General features: G+C 39.0%; 1 protein-coding gene across 4 annotated transcripts in view; it reads left to right on the top strand.

Moving 5' to 3' along the window:
- Positions 1-10,423: 10,423 nt before the first annotated feature.
- clstn1 (calsyntenin 1) overlaps positions 10,424-21,820 on the top strand; it is a 38,296-nt gene continuing 26,899 nt past the window's right edge. For 3 of the 4 annotated variants that reach the window (XM_052593657.1, XM_052593658.1, XM_052593656.1), the window contains exon 1: positions 10,468-10,765. In XM_052593657.1, coding sequence (XP_052449617.1) covers positions 10,684-10,765 — 82 coding nt within the window. In that variant the 5' untranslated portion in view covers positions 10,468-10,683. Of the gene's footprint in view, positions 10,766-21,820 lie in introns of all 4 variants that reach the window. The other variant, XM_052593659.1, reaches the window with a different exon arrangement.

Raw genomic sequence — 21,820 nt, 5'->3', positions numbered from 1 at the left:
GCTCTAGTGTGGTTCTGGTGAGGGCAGGGTGGGCATGAGGTGACTCAGCAGAATCAGCATAGCCTGGCAAAGCATCCATCACTCCACAGGCAGCCAGCGCTGAGGAACCTGCTGTTCTTTTGACTCTTGGCTGATGATCTCCTGCCGGGCACTGAACTGAAGCTGACAGCTTCCTCCAAATCGCGTTCTTGTTGCATTCCTGTGCCATAAAGGTTTTTGGCCTAAGCTGAACACATTCTCTTTGAATCCTCGTAGCGTGTCTGTTGAATCAGGAGCTGGAAGAGATGGGTAAATAATTGATCCAGTCACGTGTGCCCTCTCTTGGGTAAATAAGAGTGCAGCTCTGCCTGCCGACCATTAGTGGTGTGTTTTCTTAGCCTATAACTTTATGAGTCAAAGTTCAGAGAGTTTGTGTTGAAGAAGTGAAGCAACCAGATTTATTTGTATTTTTACTGTATTTCCTTCGGGTTTTGGTTGGTTCATTATGTTTTTAATGTGTCCCAGTGTGCACTTCACTGTTGCTTAGAAGTAAATAGGTACAGCATCTCAGTGGTGGTTATTTGTGTCCTTCCTGGCTATGTCGTTTTTCTTTTTTTATAGTTGTGCCAAAAATGCTCATGATGATGGGGCTTTTTTCCATTATGATATAAACCTTATATAAATCTTGTTCTTTGAATAAGGTTATTAAACACTGTTTGAAATAAGCCAATACTCCAGGCTTCATGTCACATGATCCTTCAGAAATCATTTTAATATGCTGATTTGATGCTCAAGAAACAACTTCTTATTAATATCTGTATCATTTAGGATGCTTAATATTTTTGGAAACATTGATACATTTTATAATCCAGGATTCTTACATGCATTTATTGAAAATCCTTTTATAAGAAACATTTTGTAATGGTATACTATCACTTCTGATCAGTATTAATGTGCCTTTACTGAGTGAAAGTATTTTAGTAATTGATTTAGTAAGTAACCTAAATCAGACTTAGGCTACTTACTAATTTCAGCATACATTTACTGACCCACAAACATTTGAAAAGTGGTGTATTAAATGTTAAACATTGTCATAAAATAAAAATGTAATCTATTGACCAATTTTTTGCACATTTCTTTGTGAACAATTAAGATTTTAAATGTTATAAATTCCAAAGAAAGAAAAATATGTGGGTGAACTATCCCTTTAATTGAAATCTACGTTTCAAAAGATGTAATCACATAGTTCACACAGTTAATCAACTGTTTTCCATGTAGTCTGACACCTGCTAGTGAATAACTCTGGGATAATTTTGAACCTGGTATGTTATGCTATGTTATTCTACTCTATTTCAGTACTGTGCACCACCTCTGGATTGTGGATCGTTTTCATAGTACCCAGATCCACAGACACTAAACTTAAAATTAACCAGCAGCTGCTCTCACTCTGTCTTATCCTACAGATACAGATTCCCAAAATACTTCGGTTCAAGAGTGCAACTGGAGACTTTTCGAGACTGGGCTATTCTGGACAGGACTGTCCGTATGTGGATCTAAGGGAATTGGAAATGATGACCTCTTTAATGGAGGGGGCTAGTTATTGGAAGATCCAGATAGGAAGTGCAGTAATAATTTCCTGTGGGTGTGGGAGTGACATCAGAACTCAGTGATGTCAACATTAGAAGGCTGTATTAATCTGCAGATTAGGTCATTTTATGTATAGTGTTTATACAGATTATAATATGATATAAAGAAGCCTTTTGTGCAGTTTTATAATAATTAAGAATCTGGTTTGACTAATGAAATTATTTTTGTCATTTTTCGTAAGCATCATTCACATTTCCAATGCCACTGTCATTATGAATTCCATGTTAACATTTTAAACATTTTGGAATAAAATTGTTGAAACTTTTCTCTCGAAAATGCTAATTCCATATTTTAACACCTAAATACACAAATTATAAAAATATATTTTCAGCCTTTCGCATTATTAGACCAAATCACAATTTATTTATTTTTATCATTCACTCAGTAGTAATATTTAACCTGTCTCATATTTACATAATCGGAAATTTCTTTAATTTCTGCTAATGTTCATTTCATTTTAAGAAATATATATTTTTTATGCTTTTATTATTAGTTAGCGATAATTTGTTTATGTCACTCTGCTTACATTATCATAGTTTTTAAAAATGCAGAAATTTATATTCTAATGGATGTCATATATTTAAAATGTAATGTCTGGGTCTGGAACTAGAATAAAACAATTAAATCTGTCTCATAGAAAGCATTTTTAAAGTGGTAAAAAAAATAAATTATGAAGACACTATAAAATGTTTTAATGCTGCCTCCATGTGAAAAAAAAATGAAATGTGTTAGTTTTGATAAAAATCAACACCTGCAATATGCAAGCTGATGTAGCGCAGGAAGTAGTTTGAGCTGTCTGGATATGATTAAGAGAGAATGACTATGACATATGTGCACATCTCTGTTGCTCTTCAGTGTGAGCTAATGTTTCTCTGTTTTTCAGGGAAATCTTCTCTCAGAGCACACTGTGCTGACAGCCTCAGATGAATCACCCTCCTTTATTCTGCTGATGCTGCAGGTATACGAGAGCCAGGAATTTAATATGCGGCTGTGGGAGAGAAGAGCTAAGGGTGCTGGAGAGGATCAATAATTGAAAGGTCACACAGAGTGGCTGAACTGCTATATGTGAGCTATATGAGGAGCTCATTGTGTGTTTGTGTGTGTGTGTGTGTGTGGTTTCTTGCTGCATGCATGGGGTCTCAGATAAGATGAGGTTTATTAGGCATGTGTGGATTTAGACACGTGGAACGCAATGATCTTATTTGCTCTGCCACATTATTCAGCGTAAATTGCTATATACTAAATGACAGAAGGTAAGATTTAATAATCTAGTAATCAAATAAACAAACAATTAAATCTTATATAATCTCTGCAGATATTGTGATTTGTTCCTTATTCTCTTACAGAGGAAAATTGTATTGCTCAGTGATGCTCAGATCTTTTGGTCCTGGAAGAGTTTGATAAGAACCTCTTGATGTCTGACTAGATTTCAGACTTGGCACGGCTGAAACAGTTCTCTTCTAAAACACAAAATGAGATTCATTACTGCTTTAAAAAAAAAAAAAAAAAAAAAAAATCTGAATAGCAGTGGATTTCTGAAAAACTGAAGAAGCACTGAAGAGATTTCATATACACTACAGTTCAAAGGTTTGAGGTCAGTACTTTAAAAAATAATAATAAATATATACTTTTATTCAGCAAGGATGCATTAATTTGATCAAAAGTGATATTAAAGACATTTATAGTGTTACAAAATATGCCTGTTGCAAATAAATGCTGTTCCTTTGAACTTTCATTAAAGAATCCTGAAAAACTGTATCATGGTATCCACAAAAATGTGTCAGCATATTATAATGAGTATTGACTGCTGAAAAGTCAGCTTAACCATGACAGAAATAAACACATTTTAATAGAATTAAATTGTATTAGTATTTCACAGTATTACAGTTTTAACGTTTTTTTGATCAAATAAATGCAGTCTTGGTGAGCTAAAGAGACTTCTTTCAAAAACATTAAAAGATCTTACCAACCCCAAACTTCTGAACGGTTGTGTATTGTTTTTGTACAGTTTGAATTTGTTTATTTTCTAACCTTTTCTTTTTGGTTTGCGTCTCCTCAGTGCGTTCACTTTCTCAAACTCTCTATTTTCTGCTCTCCGCCCAAGTTATAGTGATATTCATTGTAGTCGTCCTCTTCAAAGCAGCATGTTTTCACCAGACTCTTCATGAAAGCCTTTGAAGAAGAAACCAGTCTTCTGCATCACTGGAGCTTTTTAACGGAGCCAAATCTTTCAGTGTGAGTGTGTTTAGACTCGCAGCTGATATATCTAGAGGCTGAGTGTCTCACCTCATTATATCTTGACCATCTTCACTGATAAAACTCTGGATAAATCTTACTTCAGTCATATTACCATCTCCTCGGTGTCAGGGGAGAAGCCCCATATTGCTTCCACAGGAAACTGTAACAAATCCATCCACCCCCAAGTATGACAGAGGTGTATATCCACAGCTTCCTGTGTCTGGGCAGCAGGGTTTCTCATATATTTCATATAAAGTTTTATAACAGAGGAAATCCTGATCATTTGTACAGTTTTTATTCAGCTTGCTAGGGACCTTGGTTCAACTCAACAATTGCTTAAACTCAATTATCAACATTTAGATTTTTTTGAAAGTTGCATTAAAAATCCACTTAGAGTTTAAGTCTGTAAGTGTGTAGTTCTGAGTAGTTCTGATACCATTCGGAGTGTTTCTGGTTAGTGCAGGTTTCATTCCAGAGTTGCCGTGACCCTTGCAGAGCTGCAGTTGCAGTAATGGACTGTAAGCTGTTAAGGGCCTTAACCTCAATGTCTCTCGGGACAGTTGTCTGCAGGTGAGTGATGGGGTTTGTGTGTGTGTGAGTATGCCCCTGATCACTCTTGTGTTGTGAGGCAGAAGGGCGTGAAGGGGCTTTTACTTCAAGGCCATGATACAGCATGTCAACCTATCGCTTTTGTGGGGGTCAGAGATCACTGTCTGTTAAACTCAACCGTCAGTCCTCTTCATAAGCAGACCGCACTCATTAAATGCTTCCTATACAGGCAACTTCCCAATTACAGTATGCCCAAAACTAATAAAATTAGTGAATTTGACTATTCAGGTTCAGATTCTGATTCCTCTAAATGTTTACAGTAATTTTTAGTTCTATAACTTAAAAAGAACTGGATCAAAAGAGCCATTAGTTTGCAAATCAGACTTAATTGATTTCGATTTGCGAAAAATAACTCAAAAGAGTTAAACTCTCATAAGAGTCCTTCGTTTGAAAATCGGACTTCACAGATTCACGATTGCGTAAATACTTATTGCCTAGATTCTGCGTAAGAAAATTTGACCACAATCTCAGTCTTTCGAGAATCTTAACTTTGTTGGTCATGCTGTGTTGGTGTGTCACACCCAATTGCAGTATTTCAGTACTGTGTTCAGTTTGCACATGCTAAAAATTTAATTGCGAGAACCGTTAAAGGAATGAAACATCCTGAAATCATTAAGTATTTTTAAAGGTTCTCAGTTCACAATCCTAAATTACATCCACATGGAGCATTCAGATTTCAAAACAAATCTGCTAGAAATTCATGTTAGGGATAGTTCGCCCCAAAATGAGCATTCATTAATTACTCACCCACATGTCATTCCAAACCTGTAAGACCTTCCTTCATCTTCAGAACACAAATTAAAATATTTTTGATGAAATCCGAGAGCTCTCTGACCCTCCCATAGACAGCAATGATACCACGGTAAAAGCACAGAAATGTTGTAAGGTAATCATAAAAAAAAATCTATGTGACATCATGATTCAACCGTAATTTCACAAAGCTTCAACAATACTTTTTGTGCTCAATGAAAACCTAAATAATGCAGAGGAAAGCGAATGCATCGTCATACTCTCTAAAATGGACGAATTGTTAAATAAAATCATTATTTTGGTTTTCTATGCACGCAAAAAAATATTCTTGTAGCTTCGTAAAACTACATTTGAACCACTGATGTCACATCAACTATTTTAATGATGTCCTTACCAAGTTTCTGTGCCTTGATCATGGCAGTACCCTTGCTGTCTGTGGAGGGTCAGAGAGCTCTTGGATTTCATCAAAACTATCTTAATTTGTGTTCCGAGGATGAATGTAAGTCTTACAGGTTTGATACAACATGTGTCTAAGTAATAACAGAATTTTCATGTTTTGAGTGAACTATCCCTTTAAGTTTTCACTCAAAATGTTATGATGATAATGTAAAATACGGGTATGTTTAATAGAGAGCTCAGAGATTTGAAGCTCACCACACCATACTGGTTGAATAGACTGAGTGTTATCATATTATGTGAGACTGTCTGTGGTAGATGATCTTCACATAATAAACAAGTCAGAGCACATTACAAGATATTAGGGCAGGTCTAATGTAGGTCATATTCCAGTTAGTCTTTTCTCCAGGGGAAGCGATATTTTTTTCCTTCCAGATTTAAGCACCAGACACCGAGCTTCGTCCTAAAAAGAGCTTGTGGTTTTAAAGAATACAGCTCCTGCCTTCAGTTCTGTTTGACTCTGACGCGTTCAGTCTCGTCTCTGAGGACACCTCTGCCAGGCAACAGATGAAAATGTTCTCCACAGCAGAGCAGCAACACCTCAGAAGAGCAAATCTCAATAAGTGACAGGCTTCTGACAGCTCTGTTTCACACACTTTGCGACTGTGTGACATGTTTGTGCAAGATCTCTTCAGCTGCAACATAACCTTTGAAATGCTAATCTAAAGTATCTATACAGGCTTATCATTTGAGCATGAGAGTATAAATCATCAATCAATTAATCTCTGTTGTCTCCTTTCTCAATGTCAGGGAAGCTTCCTGAAAAAGAAGATACATCATAATGCTCTCTCTTAAAGTGATAGTTCACCCCAAAAATGTCAATTCTGTTTAGGGCCAAGAAATTTAGCAAGGACATCATTTGTATAACGTAATGTTATGAAGCTACGAGAATACTTTTTGTGCCCAAAGAAAACAAAAACAACTTTATTCATCAATTTCTTCTCTTCCGTGTCAGTCTTCGACGCACGTTCATGAGAGTACCACGTGTGTGATGCAAACGAATCACTGAGTCACTGACTTCTTTTAATCATTGAGTGAGGGATCAACTTGATCAACTCTATGCTTTGGATTGATCCAATAAACCTCAATTTCGGACTGTGAACGAATCATTTAGACCAGTATAATGAACTACCTCAACTAATTCAATGACAAGTTCTAGGACATTGCTATTAGTGACAGAAGTTTAACTTTTGAATGATCTGTTTCTTTAAGGAGACATGGGTTTAAAAGGGAAAATACCTTGAGCAGTAGTACAGCCAGCTGATTTGCTTTCGTTGTGAAGATTGGAATTAACAAATCATAATATTAATGCTTTGAATACCCATTCAATATGCATGAAATAAACTAGTGGCAAAGCTAATAGGATGATCATCCACACTCATTTTAAGCACCAACATCTTAACACAAATTATAATACATTCCCATTGGATTAAAGAATCATACTGTTAGTGTAACTATAGAATAAAAAAAAGAACAAAATGTCACACTGCAGCTAAAATATACAATGGAATCAGGAGGTTATTGTTAGAGTTTAGCAGTGTGAAAAGTTGTCTGGCCCCATTATATGACTGAACCAGTGCATCAATCTTTTTTAATGTGTCATCTGAGATGCCTCACTCCGGTTCTTCCCCTCTCTTTTGTTCGTGCCTCTCACAGGATCACACACAAGAGCCAGAGAGCTGAAAGCCTATCTACTAACGCTTTCTGCAGGGGGAACTGTTATCTGTTTTCATGTCTCAAAGCTAGTTTTAACGACACCCACAACTGAGTGCTTCTCCTCTTTTGTGGATTCAGAATCAGGGCAGATTCAAGAACAAACAAATTCTCACACTGGATTTCCAAAACAAAGAAAGTCTATGGCTTACAAAGAGTTAGAGAGGAAAATTGGGCCTCTATTATAATCCAAACAGAATTACTGCACAAAGGAGAATTAGGAAACAGCACAGAAGATGAGAATGCACCGACAAAACTAACAACGCATTCAGAGCCAAAGTTTCCCTATACAGTAATAGTGTGAAATATTATAAAAAAATTTAAAAAGAGTTTTGGCGATTTACCCATAAACCACATGTAGTCATTATTATGTTCATATTTCATAAGTCAACATGAATTACTATTCATATGTGAAACAGGATATTCACTGAGTCAGGACTTGATTTTATTGTTACATGTCAGAAAGAGTCAGCTGGTTGGAGGGGAGGGGTACAAAATAAGAGAGATTTATGATGTCAGTTGTATAGGAAAGTATTTTCAGTGCGCATTTAATAAAAGATTGTAAGGACAAAAACATTATCTATAGAAAAATGTGTGATGAATCATACAAAGTTAGGCTTGCAACTGTGGTGATAAAGGCTTATACTGTAGCTAAAATGGCTTGGAGGTTAGATTGTGTTGCAGGACATTCGCCAGGCTTTTCATGCACGGGAGCCAGAAATTGTGGTTGAAAGAGATTGAGGTATTTGATCAAAAATACTGAAGGGCTGGATATCGTGCTGTCAGTTATCCTTGTTATAAAAAGGTCAACTGATAGCAATGCTCAGTTTATTTTTCTCACCAGAGCAAGACTGATAATACTGTAGGTCAAATAAGACAACTATATGTTCTACTCACTTTAAATCAGTTAATGCATCCATTATTGTGTTAACATAAAAATTGCACATTCCTGTACTCTATCTAATACACACTTACCTAAAAAAAAAAAAAAAAAAAAAAAAAGATTCATGTTTTTTTTTTCCAAACGTCCTCCATCACAAAAGAGCTCAGATCACCATGACTGCCTGCAGTCTGTTACTATTGGAAACAGGGGAAAAAAGATAGTGGCTGAAGCTTAGTATAAAAGAAGAACAGTGGCGTATCATCACTCTTCTGAAGTGATAAACTCAAGTCCTAAATCCCATCGCCTCTGAAGGGAAGGCTTAACACGAGGAGGTAGAAACCTCAAATTCTCTCTGGCTTTGAGACAGGGATGCGGAATCAAGTAGGGAGAATTGAACGATTTCAGTCAGACAATGGTATCTTTGATGTTTTTTGATGTCTTGAGATGTTGCTTGAGAAGTGCTGTTATTCCTTGTACTCTCCTGTGTGATGACTCACTCATGAAATGGCAGAGAGAGATGAGAAATGAAAGACATCAATTTCGGCGCCTTCATCAGAATGTGTTTCAGGAAGTATGAGCTGTCAAGCCCTGTGCCCTTTATTCCCTGTCTTTGGTTTGCATTGATAAACATGAAATGATCTTATACTTGATTCTGTTTAGAATGTGTTGAATGCAGGAAAGCATACATATTTGAGAATGAAGAGCAAAATTAAGAACATTTTTAAGTTTAATTTAGAAATGAAATCATTTAGGTTACAACTGTCAGTATGAAATGGGGGATGCTGGGTATATCCTGAAATGCTCATAAATAAAAAAATATCAGTAGGGGACTGGTGGGCCACTGCTATTTATACAGCCACAGTAAACATAATATCATAAAAATAATAGTAAGAAGGTTGGTAGTTATAAAATATTAAAATCATTGGCTGTCCAGAGACGTAATTGACACAGCCAGCAGATTCTGAAAGGAAATGTCAATAGTCATAACTACCTCAAAGATTTCTAAGCTTTCGCCTCTCATTTGAGAAAATGCATCTCCAGAACCGACTTCTCCATCCCCCACCCTCCGCCTTTACTTTTCCACCCTATGATTTTCAGTGTGTGCAGAGATTCAATGTTCTTTTGAAATGTCCTTCAGAATAAATCAAAAAGCAGCTCATAACATCTAATCATACGCTGCTGCTGAAAACATCTTCAAAATGCAACAAAATTGAACGCATTGCTCATTTTTATACAGAAATTAGCTGAATAAAATAAAATAAAGACATGCTGTACCTTAGCCCACAGATGTGAGATTTAGCCATGACTTGCAGCAAAGATTACAACAAACTGGATGAAATTCAGCCTTTAAAAATCAGCTTTAAACATTATATTTTATCATGCTCTATTCTTCTATGTCTTCTGAATGGCACATTCAACAAACAGTATTATACAATACTGACAATCATATTATCTAGCTTTCTTTTATCACAACATCACTATAAGTCAGGATGAGGGTGAATAAATCATTTTACTCCTTTGGGTCAAGTAGACGTTGTCATTTTTTGTCATCCCCAGGTGTTAGCATGCTGATTCCAAAATACAAAATGTTTTAAACAAAACATGTTTGTCTGCAGATTTAATTGGTAATATTTTACAGGCGTCATGTGCTTCAACCTCTGTGTTAATTTTGCATATTATTCCATAAACCAGGTCGTAATACTGCATTTACTATTCCTAACTGCAGGTTTATGGGAACTAAAAGAAACTAGATTATGATATCTGAAGTGCAGCATCCCATTTGACAACTCAGGCCTATTTATGATGACCCTGATGCATCAATTACATCAATTAACAGGAAGCTACATCATCTTTAAGGAAAAATGAGCAAGTATTACTGATTTGATTAATCTTGGGATGTTTTGTGGTAGTAGCTTGACTCACACTATTTGTATTAATATTAAAATGGCTAAAGATGGTTGTAAAGCTGACACCCTCATACAAGCTTACTCGATAGTTGACACTATACCATAATAATCACGGTGGATTAAGCAGTAAAGGATTGGAAAACACACTGTTTTACACATCGCATCTTCTCAATCCACACCCTCTCTCTGTCTCTTTCTGAGCTGGACTATGCAAAGGGCAAAGCGGGCGGCTCGCGCTCCCACGATAACAGTCGTGACGTCAGCCCGTCACCGCTCCCGTTGGATGCAGCTGCGGAGCGGCGAGAGAGAGACTGAACGGTGATTGAAAGAGAAGAGAGCTGAACGGCGGTGGCGGCAGCCATCTTAAAACTACCGCACTAATCCCAGATATACATCCTCTGGATATTTCTGCAACACCGAGCTAAATCAGATTTTACCGGGCGAGAGGAGACAGAATACCATTTTTTTAAATTCGTTCGCTGTTTTTACACTGAAGACGGGATGCGGATCCGCGGGGTGAAACGTTTCGCTTCTGCAGTCGGTCTGCTCTTAGGACTATTATGCGCGGTGGAAGCAGCCAAAGGTAAGATTCAAGACCTAGTGTTGTTTACAATGAAAATGTGCATATGTAAATGTGTATATTATTTGGCATGCGATAATATTATTATAATTGTAATATATATATATATATATATATATATATATATATATATATATATATATATATATATATGTATATTATATATATATATGTTTTAAAGGATATCAATGTTCCCTCGGTCAAGGTTTCTTGACAATGAATTGAAATAATCACTCAATCTCAAAGTGAGGATGTTGCGTCCAGCGCTATCGCCGTACATCTAAACTCAAAATTCAAAATCAATCTCTGCTCTAATTTCCCGTCTCATACTGAAAAGATGTCCTGAAATAATTGCCGTGGCCTGTCAGCTGTGAAATGTCCAGTCTCCCTTACGGTTCCGCTTCGCTTGACAGCTATTTTTGCGTGTCAATCCTTTAACACAACAGTTTTCTGTGCCAACACCCCGTGGCCAAGACTTTAGCCTACAGCTATTTGTACAACAGAGTAACGCTCCAGTGCTTGGGAATCAAACCCGTGTGTTTGATTTCTACTCTATTCTCTCCGGGAGGTTGTGGCGTTTTTGTCGATTTTTTTAAGTTGTTTGCTATTTGTATATATACCGATGTGCAGACCGCATCGCAAATCCTCTGGGAATACTGTGTGGTCTGGTTTTAAAAATTCATCTTTGAAATGTCTCACACGCAGCTAAATATGACTGAAGGACATCGCTGCAGGTGCACGCGCAGACATCACAGCAATGTCACACACACACACACACACACACACACACACATGCGCGCGCGGCTCGATGTAGCAAACATTTGCTTGTGAAACGCTGCCTTTCCAGAAATATCCTGCGGTTACCTTGTTTATTACTCTTAAGGGTACAAGTGCGAATTTGTTCTGAAGTTAAAACTTAATATGTGGAGTTTATGAAAGGAATTCGCCATTTAACAAATATTTACATTGTTTGTTTATTTATTAGGTTAATTTGTTTGTCGGAAACAGAAAAAAAATGAAATAAACATGAACACAGTAATTACATTTCTAAGGTCTTGAAACATAATTAAAAAAAATATTTTTTTAAATAATGTTTTTTCATCTTGAACATCCCATCCTTGTTGGTCCTTGATCCATATAAAGTCAAATCTTGGATATCTTCATTCATTAATAGGGTGCTAATAATTGTCAATTAGTATGTTGTTGCCATGTGAGGCAGCTGGGAATGCATGGCCTGAGTCCATTAACATATAAAAGAATTAACTAATTGTTTTATGATCTTCGGTGCAATTCATGGGTTGAGTCTTAATTATAACTTAACTTTTGATGTGCATGTGACCATTTTGTGTAACCTTTTTTAATAGTTTAGATCTGTGGCTTTCAAATATTCTGCATTTAAGTAATGAACCAACCCAAGTACCACAGTCGTTGAAATCAAACATTGAATGCATTAGTATTAACATGACCTTCATAGACACAACAATAGGAAAAGTTATTAACATGACATTAGCTGAATACTAAAACTATGCAAATTCATAAACAACAGTCAAATAGTGTTTACCAGACATTGGGACAAATATTGCAGTTCTATTATGCATACCAAGAACTAGAGACTGCATAAAAATACCGTTGAGTTTGATTGGGCACAGAGGTTTTGATGTCGACAACAAATAATCTGAGACATTTTCTTCTCTTTTTAAAAAAATAAGCATATTCATCCATAACTTTTTCAACATAGACCTGCAAACCATTCTTTGGGTTGTACGCGACCTTGCTTTACAAAAAATGTCTACAAATTGGTTTGTTTTTTGAAGTTGGAGTCAAAAGTGAAATCATTTTGTACAGTTCCTAATAACAATTTATACCTTGTGCTTTTGATTACTGTACTAAAGTCTTTGGATTTGTGAATTATGCTAGCTTTTGATCACTGGAAAATTCTGATTGCTTGACAGCCAAAAAATGTGTTACCATTTAGAGTAGCTCTTGTGATTTATCTACAATTCACAGGTGAGTAAAGTCCTCCATTTTCTCTCTTTTACAGAGTCTATGCTTTCACACCTCCACAGATTATTACCTTGCCTCACTTTTTTTAGTGTTTTTTTTTTTAGCCTTGGATAACTTTATCACCATTTGACAGAATCTCTTTTGAGTTTGACTAGCATTATTTAAACACACTTGCACTCCTTCTGCACGTTTTCTTTTATTTAACTAAGATAATAATAAAGATTCAGGAAGAAATCTTTGGAAAGTTACCAGAGAATCTTACTTTCTCCTGCAGCTTACAATAGTGATTTATTTAAGGAGATTTTGTATAAACAGCTGCTTGTTCAGCTCCAGTGGCCTCCGGTCAAATGTTTTGCCTGTTTCAGCAAAGTGAATCCTGTAGCAAAAATGTCTTAATTTACAGATGGCTTGATGGATAATCTCTTTTAGGAGTCTCCCCTTTGGAGCTCGATCACTTTTGATGTGTTGGTTTTGCAGATAGCTAGACGTCTATTAGCAGCTCTCTGCTTCAGTGTAGGCTTTAGATGGCCCATTAATTCAGGGAACAGTGGGAAGAGAATAAACGCAGTATTGAGGTTGTATAAAATAAGCTGAGCAGACTTTCTCTCGGGAGGAGGTATTGGACTCATTGTTCCTCACGGTGAAGCAGGGAACACACAGGGACTGTTGTTGATGCACGCTGCTAGAACTTAATTACTTTTAGGCTTTTTGCATTTATTTGAAGTGTTTTGAAACCCTTTGGCTCATTCATTTATGAATTTATTATCATGCTTTTGTTTTCTGTTGGAAACTTGGGTGTTTTTTGGACATTTTAGTTTCTCTTTCATATTCTTTGCCCTGTGAATTGCAGTTGTTTAATGACTGAGAACTGAACGTGTCATATGTTTTGCTGTTTATTCATGGAATTTGTACTCTGGGAAACAAAGGGTCTCTTGGGCGAGAGCCGCAATAAGCACGTCACAATACGCCCACTGTAAGACGCAACTGAATTATTTGACTTATGTAGCAATCTTGAATTCCAAGGACTTTGTAAGCATAACAGATAATGATACATTGTTAATCTGTTTTTTTTTTTTTTTTTTTTTTTTTTTTTTAGTGCAGGCAGTGTGGCAAAAATGATCTTAGACAGTCAGCCCTTGGTCATCGTGGCAGCTGGGCAGTAAGAGGTAATTTCACTGGCCCCTTTGCGAGCAGAATTGAGTCTGTGATATGTCAAGAATAGGTCATTACATAATGAATATTAGGTCTGTCTCTTTGACTCATATGGTAGCTGCTTGACTTCTATTGTTGGTCTTCCTAAAACAACATGGTGCATTTAAATTATACCGGGCAAAATGCGTATTTTTGTTTGATTATTGTAATGGAAGATCTTTTTCTGTGCTATGCTAAGTACTGGGGATGTGCTAAACAGCGTATTTATAAGATCGATTAGAAGGTTGGTTGTTTGAATGACTACTTGTTTGAACTCATCAGTCTAAACTGAAAGCCTGTACATTTCAGAATCATCTGTCCTCAATTAGACAGGTTTCTTAGTGGGGATGTTAACTTAAAGTGCAAAAAATACATACATTTTTTAAATAATTTGTTGGATTCTAGTATTACACTACCATACAAAGGTCTGGGGTTGTTGTTTTTTTTAGTTTTTGAAACAAGTCTCGCATCCTCACCAAGCTGTATATGGTTACTAAGGTTTAAAGAGTATTCCTCAGTGCCCTAAAACTGAGACATCCATAACAATATTACCTGCTTCCATTTCAGGTCAGCCCAGTCCACAAGCTGAGTGCTCTGAGAGCCAGTTGAGCCCATCCATTCAGTGTCTGTCAGGGTTTATGCTCTTTGTTTAGCATGATAAATGCATCCCTCTGCTATTCTGTGCCTCATCACGTCAGCAGCATGGCTCTATGGGAACAGGTAACCAGAGAGCAGGAGTTACCTGTGGATATGACAAGCAGCTACGGCTCACTTTCCCTCTCACTGGGGCTTTGTGCGCTCCATACTGAGCTGTGATTGAGCACCATTCACACACCCTGCCCCCACCTTCACTGAAAACGCCTGCGCCTTGTTGTTCTGTTGCGACTGCTCCGGTGGACAAACAGATACTTCCTTGGGTACACACTGACCCCCTGCTTTGGTTTGGCTATGAACCCTTCATACTGAGAGATTTATTGGGCAGTAGAGCCTGGAGATTTCCCTTATGTTTCTCTACAGGGTCTTAAACCTCAATGAACTATCGATTCCCGGCCTGATGAGGCCCGTTTTAACAGTTAGTAGTGCCATTTTATAATTTGTGTGCAAACATTTAAGCGTGGATGTCAATTTCACACCAATTTGAAATTTGTTTCAGGGATAGTTAACCCAAAAATGAAAGTTCTGTCATTGCTATATTTATAATGTAATGTATTATTACATTTATATGGGTTTGGAACGACATGACGGTGAGTAATCAATGACAGAATTGTAATTTTTGGGCGAACTATCCTTTTAAGTCAAAGCAGGTACCAATTATTTTATCATTTAATAAATTGTCAAGTTTTTCAGCTAAAAAGTAGTTTGGGTCTTATAGATGTATCATTTTAGGATTCGTTTTATTTTTAGTCCGGACTCTGGAAATTTTAGGATTCTGCCTTCATGATTTGTGTATTCATGTTGCAGAACGCTGTTGAGTGATTTGTATCCTAGCAGGCCATTGTATTGAGATCTTTCGGATGGCCCATTGTCCTGCATTATTCACACGAGAATGGGGTCTGCTCGGCAAAGACGTCAAACCCTGGCAGCAAATTTCAGATGATGCTTCAAAAAGAAAGCTGTTTTTAAGTCACTTTCAGAAGTAGCTGCAAATCCATCTAGTGCGAAAGCCAATCTATTTTGAAGTCTGCTGAGGTGTAGATCAGTAGTTATCTTGTACTACCACCGATAGACCTTGAATTGTGAAGCAGCTGTGTGCTCTGTGATAACTCGCAGCTCGCTCGCACTCGAGGTGGGAACGGAGGCGTCTGTGGTGTTAATTGACAAAGGCTGCGGTAGATCGCTCTATGGGTGTGATCACTGTCATGAAAAGGTTTCTGGGCCACGTTGACCGGAAATAGCCACCCCTTGTTAAACCATTTAAACATCTTGCAAGCATAAAGGACTCAGGAGGAAGTACGTGGTGAAGATCTTTCACATGAAGCGAGGAACAATTTGGAAATTGAAATTTCTTACTGTGTGGTGTGGATTTCATTTTGGCTTGAATGTGATTTTGCTTCCCAGTGTTCAGGCAGTTCTCTCTTTACAGATCTTGAGGGATTCAAGCAGATGGATGAACAAGCCTGGCTGAAACCATAACCTTTGGCCTCACCTCATCAATCAAAACACACATTCAAACTCTGCTTTTGTTTCGGAGGTCTGACGGTTTAATGCAGATCTCCAAGAATTTCGCTCCCCATTTTAAGATGCCCATTAAACAGTGCCCCCCCACCCCCCACACACACACCCTGTGTCAAATAATGGTTTAAAATTAGGCTGAACAAATTGTGTTGCTTAATTGCTTTATGCTCGACTGCAATAGAAACAATTTCTTATGGGTTACTGAGCCAACGGCCAATTAATTGCTTCCGTTTGGCCATTACTGAAGACTGTTGTTAGCCCTGTAGAGTAATGTGTGTGTGAAGAATTTCCTTTGGAGTGCCACCACCCAACAAGTCATATTCTCAAATCTGCATTAAAATGTGTATTACATTTAAGCCATTGCAAAGAAAGATTGATGGGCTTGTGTTCAATGATATGGATGTGAACATTCAGTCAGTCATGATAATGTCTTTGAAATATCTACATTTGAAGAGTTTTTGGTAAACACTTTAGAAAAGGGACCCGTTCTCACAATTAACTAGTTGCTTATTAGCATGCCAATAAATAACATATTGGCTGTTTGTTAGTACTTATAAAGCACATATTCTACATCCCTAATCCAACCTAATATATAACAAATATCATAGTCAAAATTCAAAAAGTCAAGTTAACAACTACCTATTACAACTACAACTACTAAATATTAATAAGCAGCAAATGAGGAGTTTGAGGCACAGTTTGCAGTATAATGGTTTAATAACAAGAACTGAACCTTTAAAATAAAGTGTTACATACAGAGTTTTCTTGACAAATATTGATAAATGCAATTAATTGGTTTTAATTAGTTGGCCAGTTGTATGTAATTTGATTTAAGCTTTAATCAAATAATAAAAAAAGTCAAACTTGTTTACATTTTTCAATAATGACACCTGGAGTTTCCCCCCAAAAAATCAATCTTCAAATATGTTGAAATATGTCTCAATAACAATGTGAATCTTTTTCCAAAAAAGTATGAAATTAAAATGATCTACTGTGTGTGTTGTGACGAGTCAGCTGCCTCCTCCCTGATTGTCACCGGCACCCCGTCCTAAATCGCCGCCCTTCACCAGGCTCCCGACTGGAGTGGGTGTGTGAGAGGAGGGGCGCTGGACGAGTCAGGGCTGGCGGCGTGTGATGGGGCACACCTGAAGGAAGTGGAGCCTCATTACCGCCGCTGTTTAAAAGCCCAACGCGCCTCTCCTCAGGAGACCGGTCTCTTCCCCGTGCATGCACACTGGTGTCCTCGTGGGTCCAGGAAGGGTGCGTTGAGGGACTCCCGCGCCACCAAGACGTGAGCTGCCGGACCCGCGATCCGGATGGGAACCGCACCCGTATACACGGCCGACGGGCCAGGATGCCGGGCCGTCCATCCCCTACCAGCGCCGCGGCCAACGAGAGAGACGCGGCCGCTAGGAGAAGCCGCCGCCCCTCGCGCCCCGGACCAAGGAGGGGAGCGCGTGCGGCCGCCGGACTCCGCCCCTTGCCTGGACCCTTCCTTGATGAACACTGCCCGACCCACACAAACCCCGCAGCACAACGAGGACACCAGATCCCCTGTTATTTTGGACACTTTCCCCCTTTGGCCACTTTTATTCCCTTTGTTTTATGATTTCTGTTAATAAAAGCCTCTCCGAGGCCTGACGCCACGCCCACTGTGTCTGTCTTGTGCTCCTCCCGTGACACTGGTGGAGAATGCGGGCGGCGGAGCCTAGACAGCGCAGTTGGGAAACGTCTGGTGACGTCACCCCCTCTCGCTTGCAAACGTTCGTGAGAACCCAGACTGGGACGGAGGAAAACTGGGGACAGCCTCCCAGCCACACAAGGGGTAAGTGACTTTTCCATTGTCATTTTACCCTGTGGTTGGTTGAGGCTGTCACTAAAACCCGGTTTCTCTGTCCCTGTTCTGGTGCGCTGCGAGAGGGAGGACCGCCCGGAGAGGAAGCCCCGCCCACTCCGACCGTTTGGAGCCTGGTTGAGGATGGTAGCACTCCCGTGTGGGTGGCGCCCTGGGGACGGGGATGTCGCTTGGGAGGGGGAATGTGACGAGTCAGCTGCCTCCTCCCTGATTGTCACCGGCACCCCGTCCTAAATCGCCGCCCTTCACCAGGCTCCCGACTGGAGTGGGTGTGTGAGAGGAGGGGCGCTGGACGAGTCAGGGCTGGCGGCGTGTGATGGGGCACACCTGAAGGAAGTGGAGCCTCATTACCGCCGCTGTTTAAAAGCCCAACGCGCCTCTCCTCAGGAGACCGGTCTCTTCCCCGTGCATGCACACTGGTGTCCTCGTGGGTCCAGGAAGGGTGCGTTGAGGGACTCCCGCGCCACCAAGACGTGAGCTGCCGGACCCGCGATCCGGATGGGAACCGCACCCGTATACACGGCCGACGGGCCAGGATGCCGGGCCGTCCATCCCCTACCAGCGCCGCGGCCAACGAGAGAGACGCGGCCGCTAGGAGAAGCCGCCGCCCCTCGCGCCCCGGACCAAGGAGGGGAGCGCGTGCGGCCGCCGGACTCCGCCCCTTGCCTGGACCCTTCCTTGATGAACACTGCCCGACCCACACAAACCCCGCAGCACAACGAGGACACCAGATCCCCTGTTATTTTGGACACTTTCCCCCTTTGGCCACTTTTATTCCCTTTGTTTTATGATTTCTGTTAATAAAAGCCTCTCCGAGGCCTGACGCCACGCCCACTGTGTCTGTCTTGTGCTCCTCCCGTGACAGTGTGTGTGTGTGTAAGTCAGCGGTGTGTCCTTACAGCTGTCTTACTGTAAACTTTTGGCTTGAGCATATGTGACACACCACAGTACTTTGTAAAGTCATACAAGTCTTTGACCTTGTAAGTAAATGAAACAGGAGCATCTCATTATGGGATTAGGTGTCAGTGGCTTTACATGATGGCTAACAGGATTGCATGCCAGGCATAGCACAATAGTGCCTGACCCAGACCCCCCATCTGTGCTTGGCGCATGCTGTCTGACCAAAGCACCTGTAATAATATTTGTCATCGATCGGATAACGTAGTAATAGCTGCACATGGTCTGCATCCTATCCGGTCACTGTGATGCAATCTGACTAGATGGCTGTGCTGGATAAGGCATGTAAAAGACTGACTAGGCGATTCTCTGGTTGCCAACTCCAATATGTAGCTTGGAATGTGTTTGGATATAAAGCCTCTGGCCTGTTCCGGATGCCTCTGCTTTAGTGTGACATACAGGGTTTATTAATCTCTTTAGACATACATGCAAAAACACACACACAGGACCTGGGTAGTCTGAGGATCTTTAGTATTCGTCGAAGATCTCCTTATCTTGGGTGCTGCTGGGATGGAGGCAGCTCCAGGCCAGCTGTGTTTCCTCACTCTGCTGCATCATTAGACTCTAATTTGTGCCTGCTAGCATCCAAAAGATTTGATTACGGATAAATGGCTTAATTTGCGGATATTGTCCAAATGACTGTAATCTGGAAAATGGATGGTGGCAAACAGTTTTGTGCGTGTCAAATACAAATATTATTGTCTGCAATTGTTAAGACTAGGTGTTCTTGCTCTAATGATCATGTTCTGTAGATTGGTGAAGGTATAGGGTGTAATTTATGTGCTAGAATTCTGATGTCACCCAATGGAATTTTAAAACAGCTGATTCAACTGACAAAAATAACTTATATTAATATAAATATTTAATATAAACATGTTTTTTTTATTAGGGCTGGTCATTTAATGCGTTAATTAGATTAATTAATTATGGAGAAAAACAACACACTTGTCCCAGTCCTGTGTGGATCATCTGCCATTTCACGCAGTCGATTGATGACTATGAGGCAAAGCAACATCTTACTGAGTGATGGAGCCTAGAAAATGTCCCTAAAATTCAAGATATAGAGCAAACGCCTGTTTGAGATTGTGTCTCATATTACATCGCATAGTTAAGGAATATCACACGAGCTGTAGGCTAAGTGCAATATCACACAAGTGCAAATGTGATACTCATCTTATACAACAGTTCATTAAGAAGTTATTATTGTGTTATTTTAGACAATGTTGTCTGTTCTGCTCAATTTTGCCAACCAGAAGATAAAGACAAAGCAGAACTGTTCATCTCTGAGCAACCCACAGCATCATTTCATTTCTTAATCCATGTTTTGAATTAATTTAGTGAACCATTTGGCGCGTTGAACCACTGGTTATGGTCGTGTTGGCTTTGGAGTGGTGCTGCACAGACCAATCGGTGTATGACATCAGCTGACATCAACATCAGATGTCACACACCGATCGGTCTGATGATGATGACCTGCTTCAAGTTGAACAAGCCTAATGATTCAATGAACCATTCATAAAGAACTAGTGCTGGACGATTATGGCCTTAAATCAAAACCTCGATTAATAGAACATTTTACCTCGATTACGATTAATGAACGATTATTTTGTTGCGTTTCTTTTTTTTTTGCCCTCATAGTTCACTGACAAGGTTTGTACTGTAAATATGATTGACTATCAGCAGTTATTTTATCTATGTTCGTAACATTTCTTACTAGGGTTGGGTATTGTTTGAATTTTATCGATTCCGATTCTTATCGATTCCTAGTTTCGATTCCAATAAGATAAAAAATCCAATATAAAAAAAATTAAGTCAAACATTTAGATGTCAAACATTTTTAAAAAGCATTCTGTTGCAGCTGAATAACATGAGCAAAAATAAGCAGCCTACAAAACACTGCAAGAGGAATTTTGCCTGTGATAAAACAAAAAAAATACTACAGCAAAAACAACTAGATTAATATAAATTTCAAATATTAAAATGTTAAAGACAAGTAATAAGATAGGTTAGTAATAAGAAAGGAACAAACAAATCAATTAGCAATATCATAAATAAATACAACTAAACTAAATTTCAGGGGACAGAAACTGTAATTAAAAGTTTAAAAACACTGCATGGTTTTCTTTTTATAAATAAAATAGAGATTAATCAAGTAAAGTTATTTGATATATTCAGTCAAGATCAGTGAATGATTTTCTTTTGTTCTTTGATTAACATTAATGACAGACGTTTATTAGGCTGTTGTCTCTTTAAGCAAAAATACTGTACATGTGTGTTTTCTTTCTCATTCGTTTACGTTCATGTAAGACAAGCGGCTGCGTTTATGATGATATACTGATGTAGTTTTCTGTATCGTAGTTTCGACTCGGAGCAACCTTTTCTACAGTTAAAATACACAGAACAGTCCGAGAACGGACACAAACAGGGAACCCGCAGCGCGACCGCCGACTGCTGCTCTCTATGCACGCGCTTGTGCTTCATTTGCGCTGCACACAAACATGCTATAAGTTTTGAGATTCTAAGCTACTTTAGTGATAAATCACAGGACAGCGCTGACAAATAGTTTTTGCGTTCCTCTGTGTACGCGATCTTCATAGCTACTGTTTATATGAGTGTTCGTGCCACAATGGAGCTGCGCAAACATGGTAGCTCGATATAAGAATACACATCCGTTCATCTAATCGCTTGAATGTCCAAACCATAAAACAAATACAACTGACAAAGTTTAGTGAAGACGCAAGGCTCACCGCTCACGCGACATCAGTATGTAGTATGCTTTTAAGGGGGAAGTGATTAAAAAACCGAAATAACCGACATGGGAAAATTCCGTCGGTTAGAGGTTATGAATTTCGGTTTTGATTATTTTTCGATTAATC

This window comes from Carassius gibelio, chromosome B23 (genome assembly GCF_023724105.1).
Source record: "Carassius gibelio isolate Cgi1373 ecotype wild population from Czech Republic chromosome B23, carGib1.2-hapl.c, whole genome shotgun sequence".
In the NCBI taxonomy this organism is placed as follows: Eukaryota; Metazoa; Chordata; class Actinopteri; order Cypriniformes; family Cyprinidae; genus Carassius; species Carassius gibelio.
This window is presented reverse-complemented; position numbering and strand designations above follow the sequence as displayed.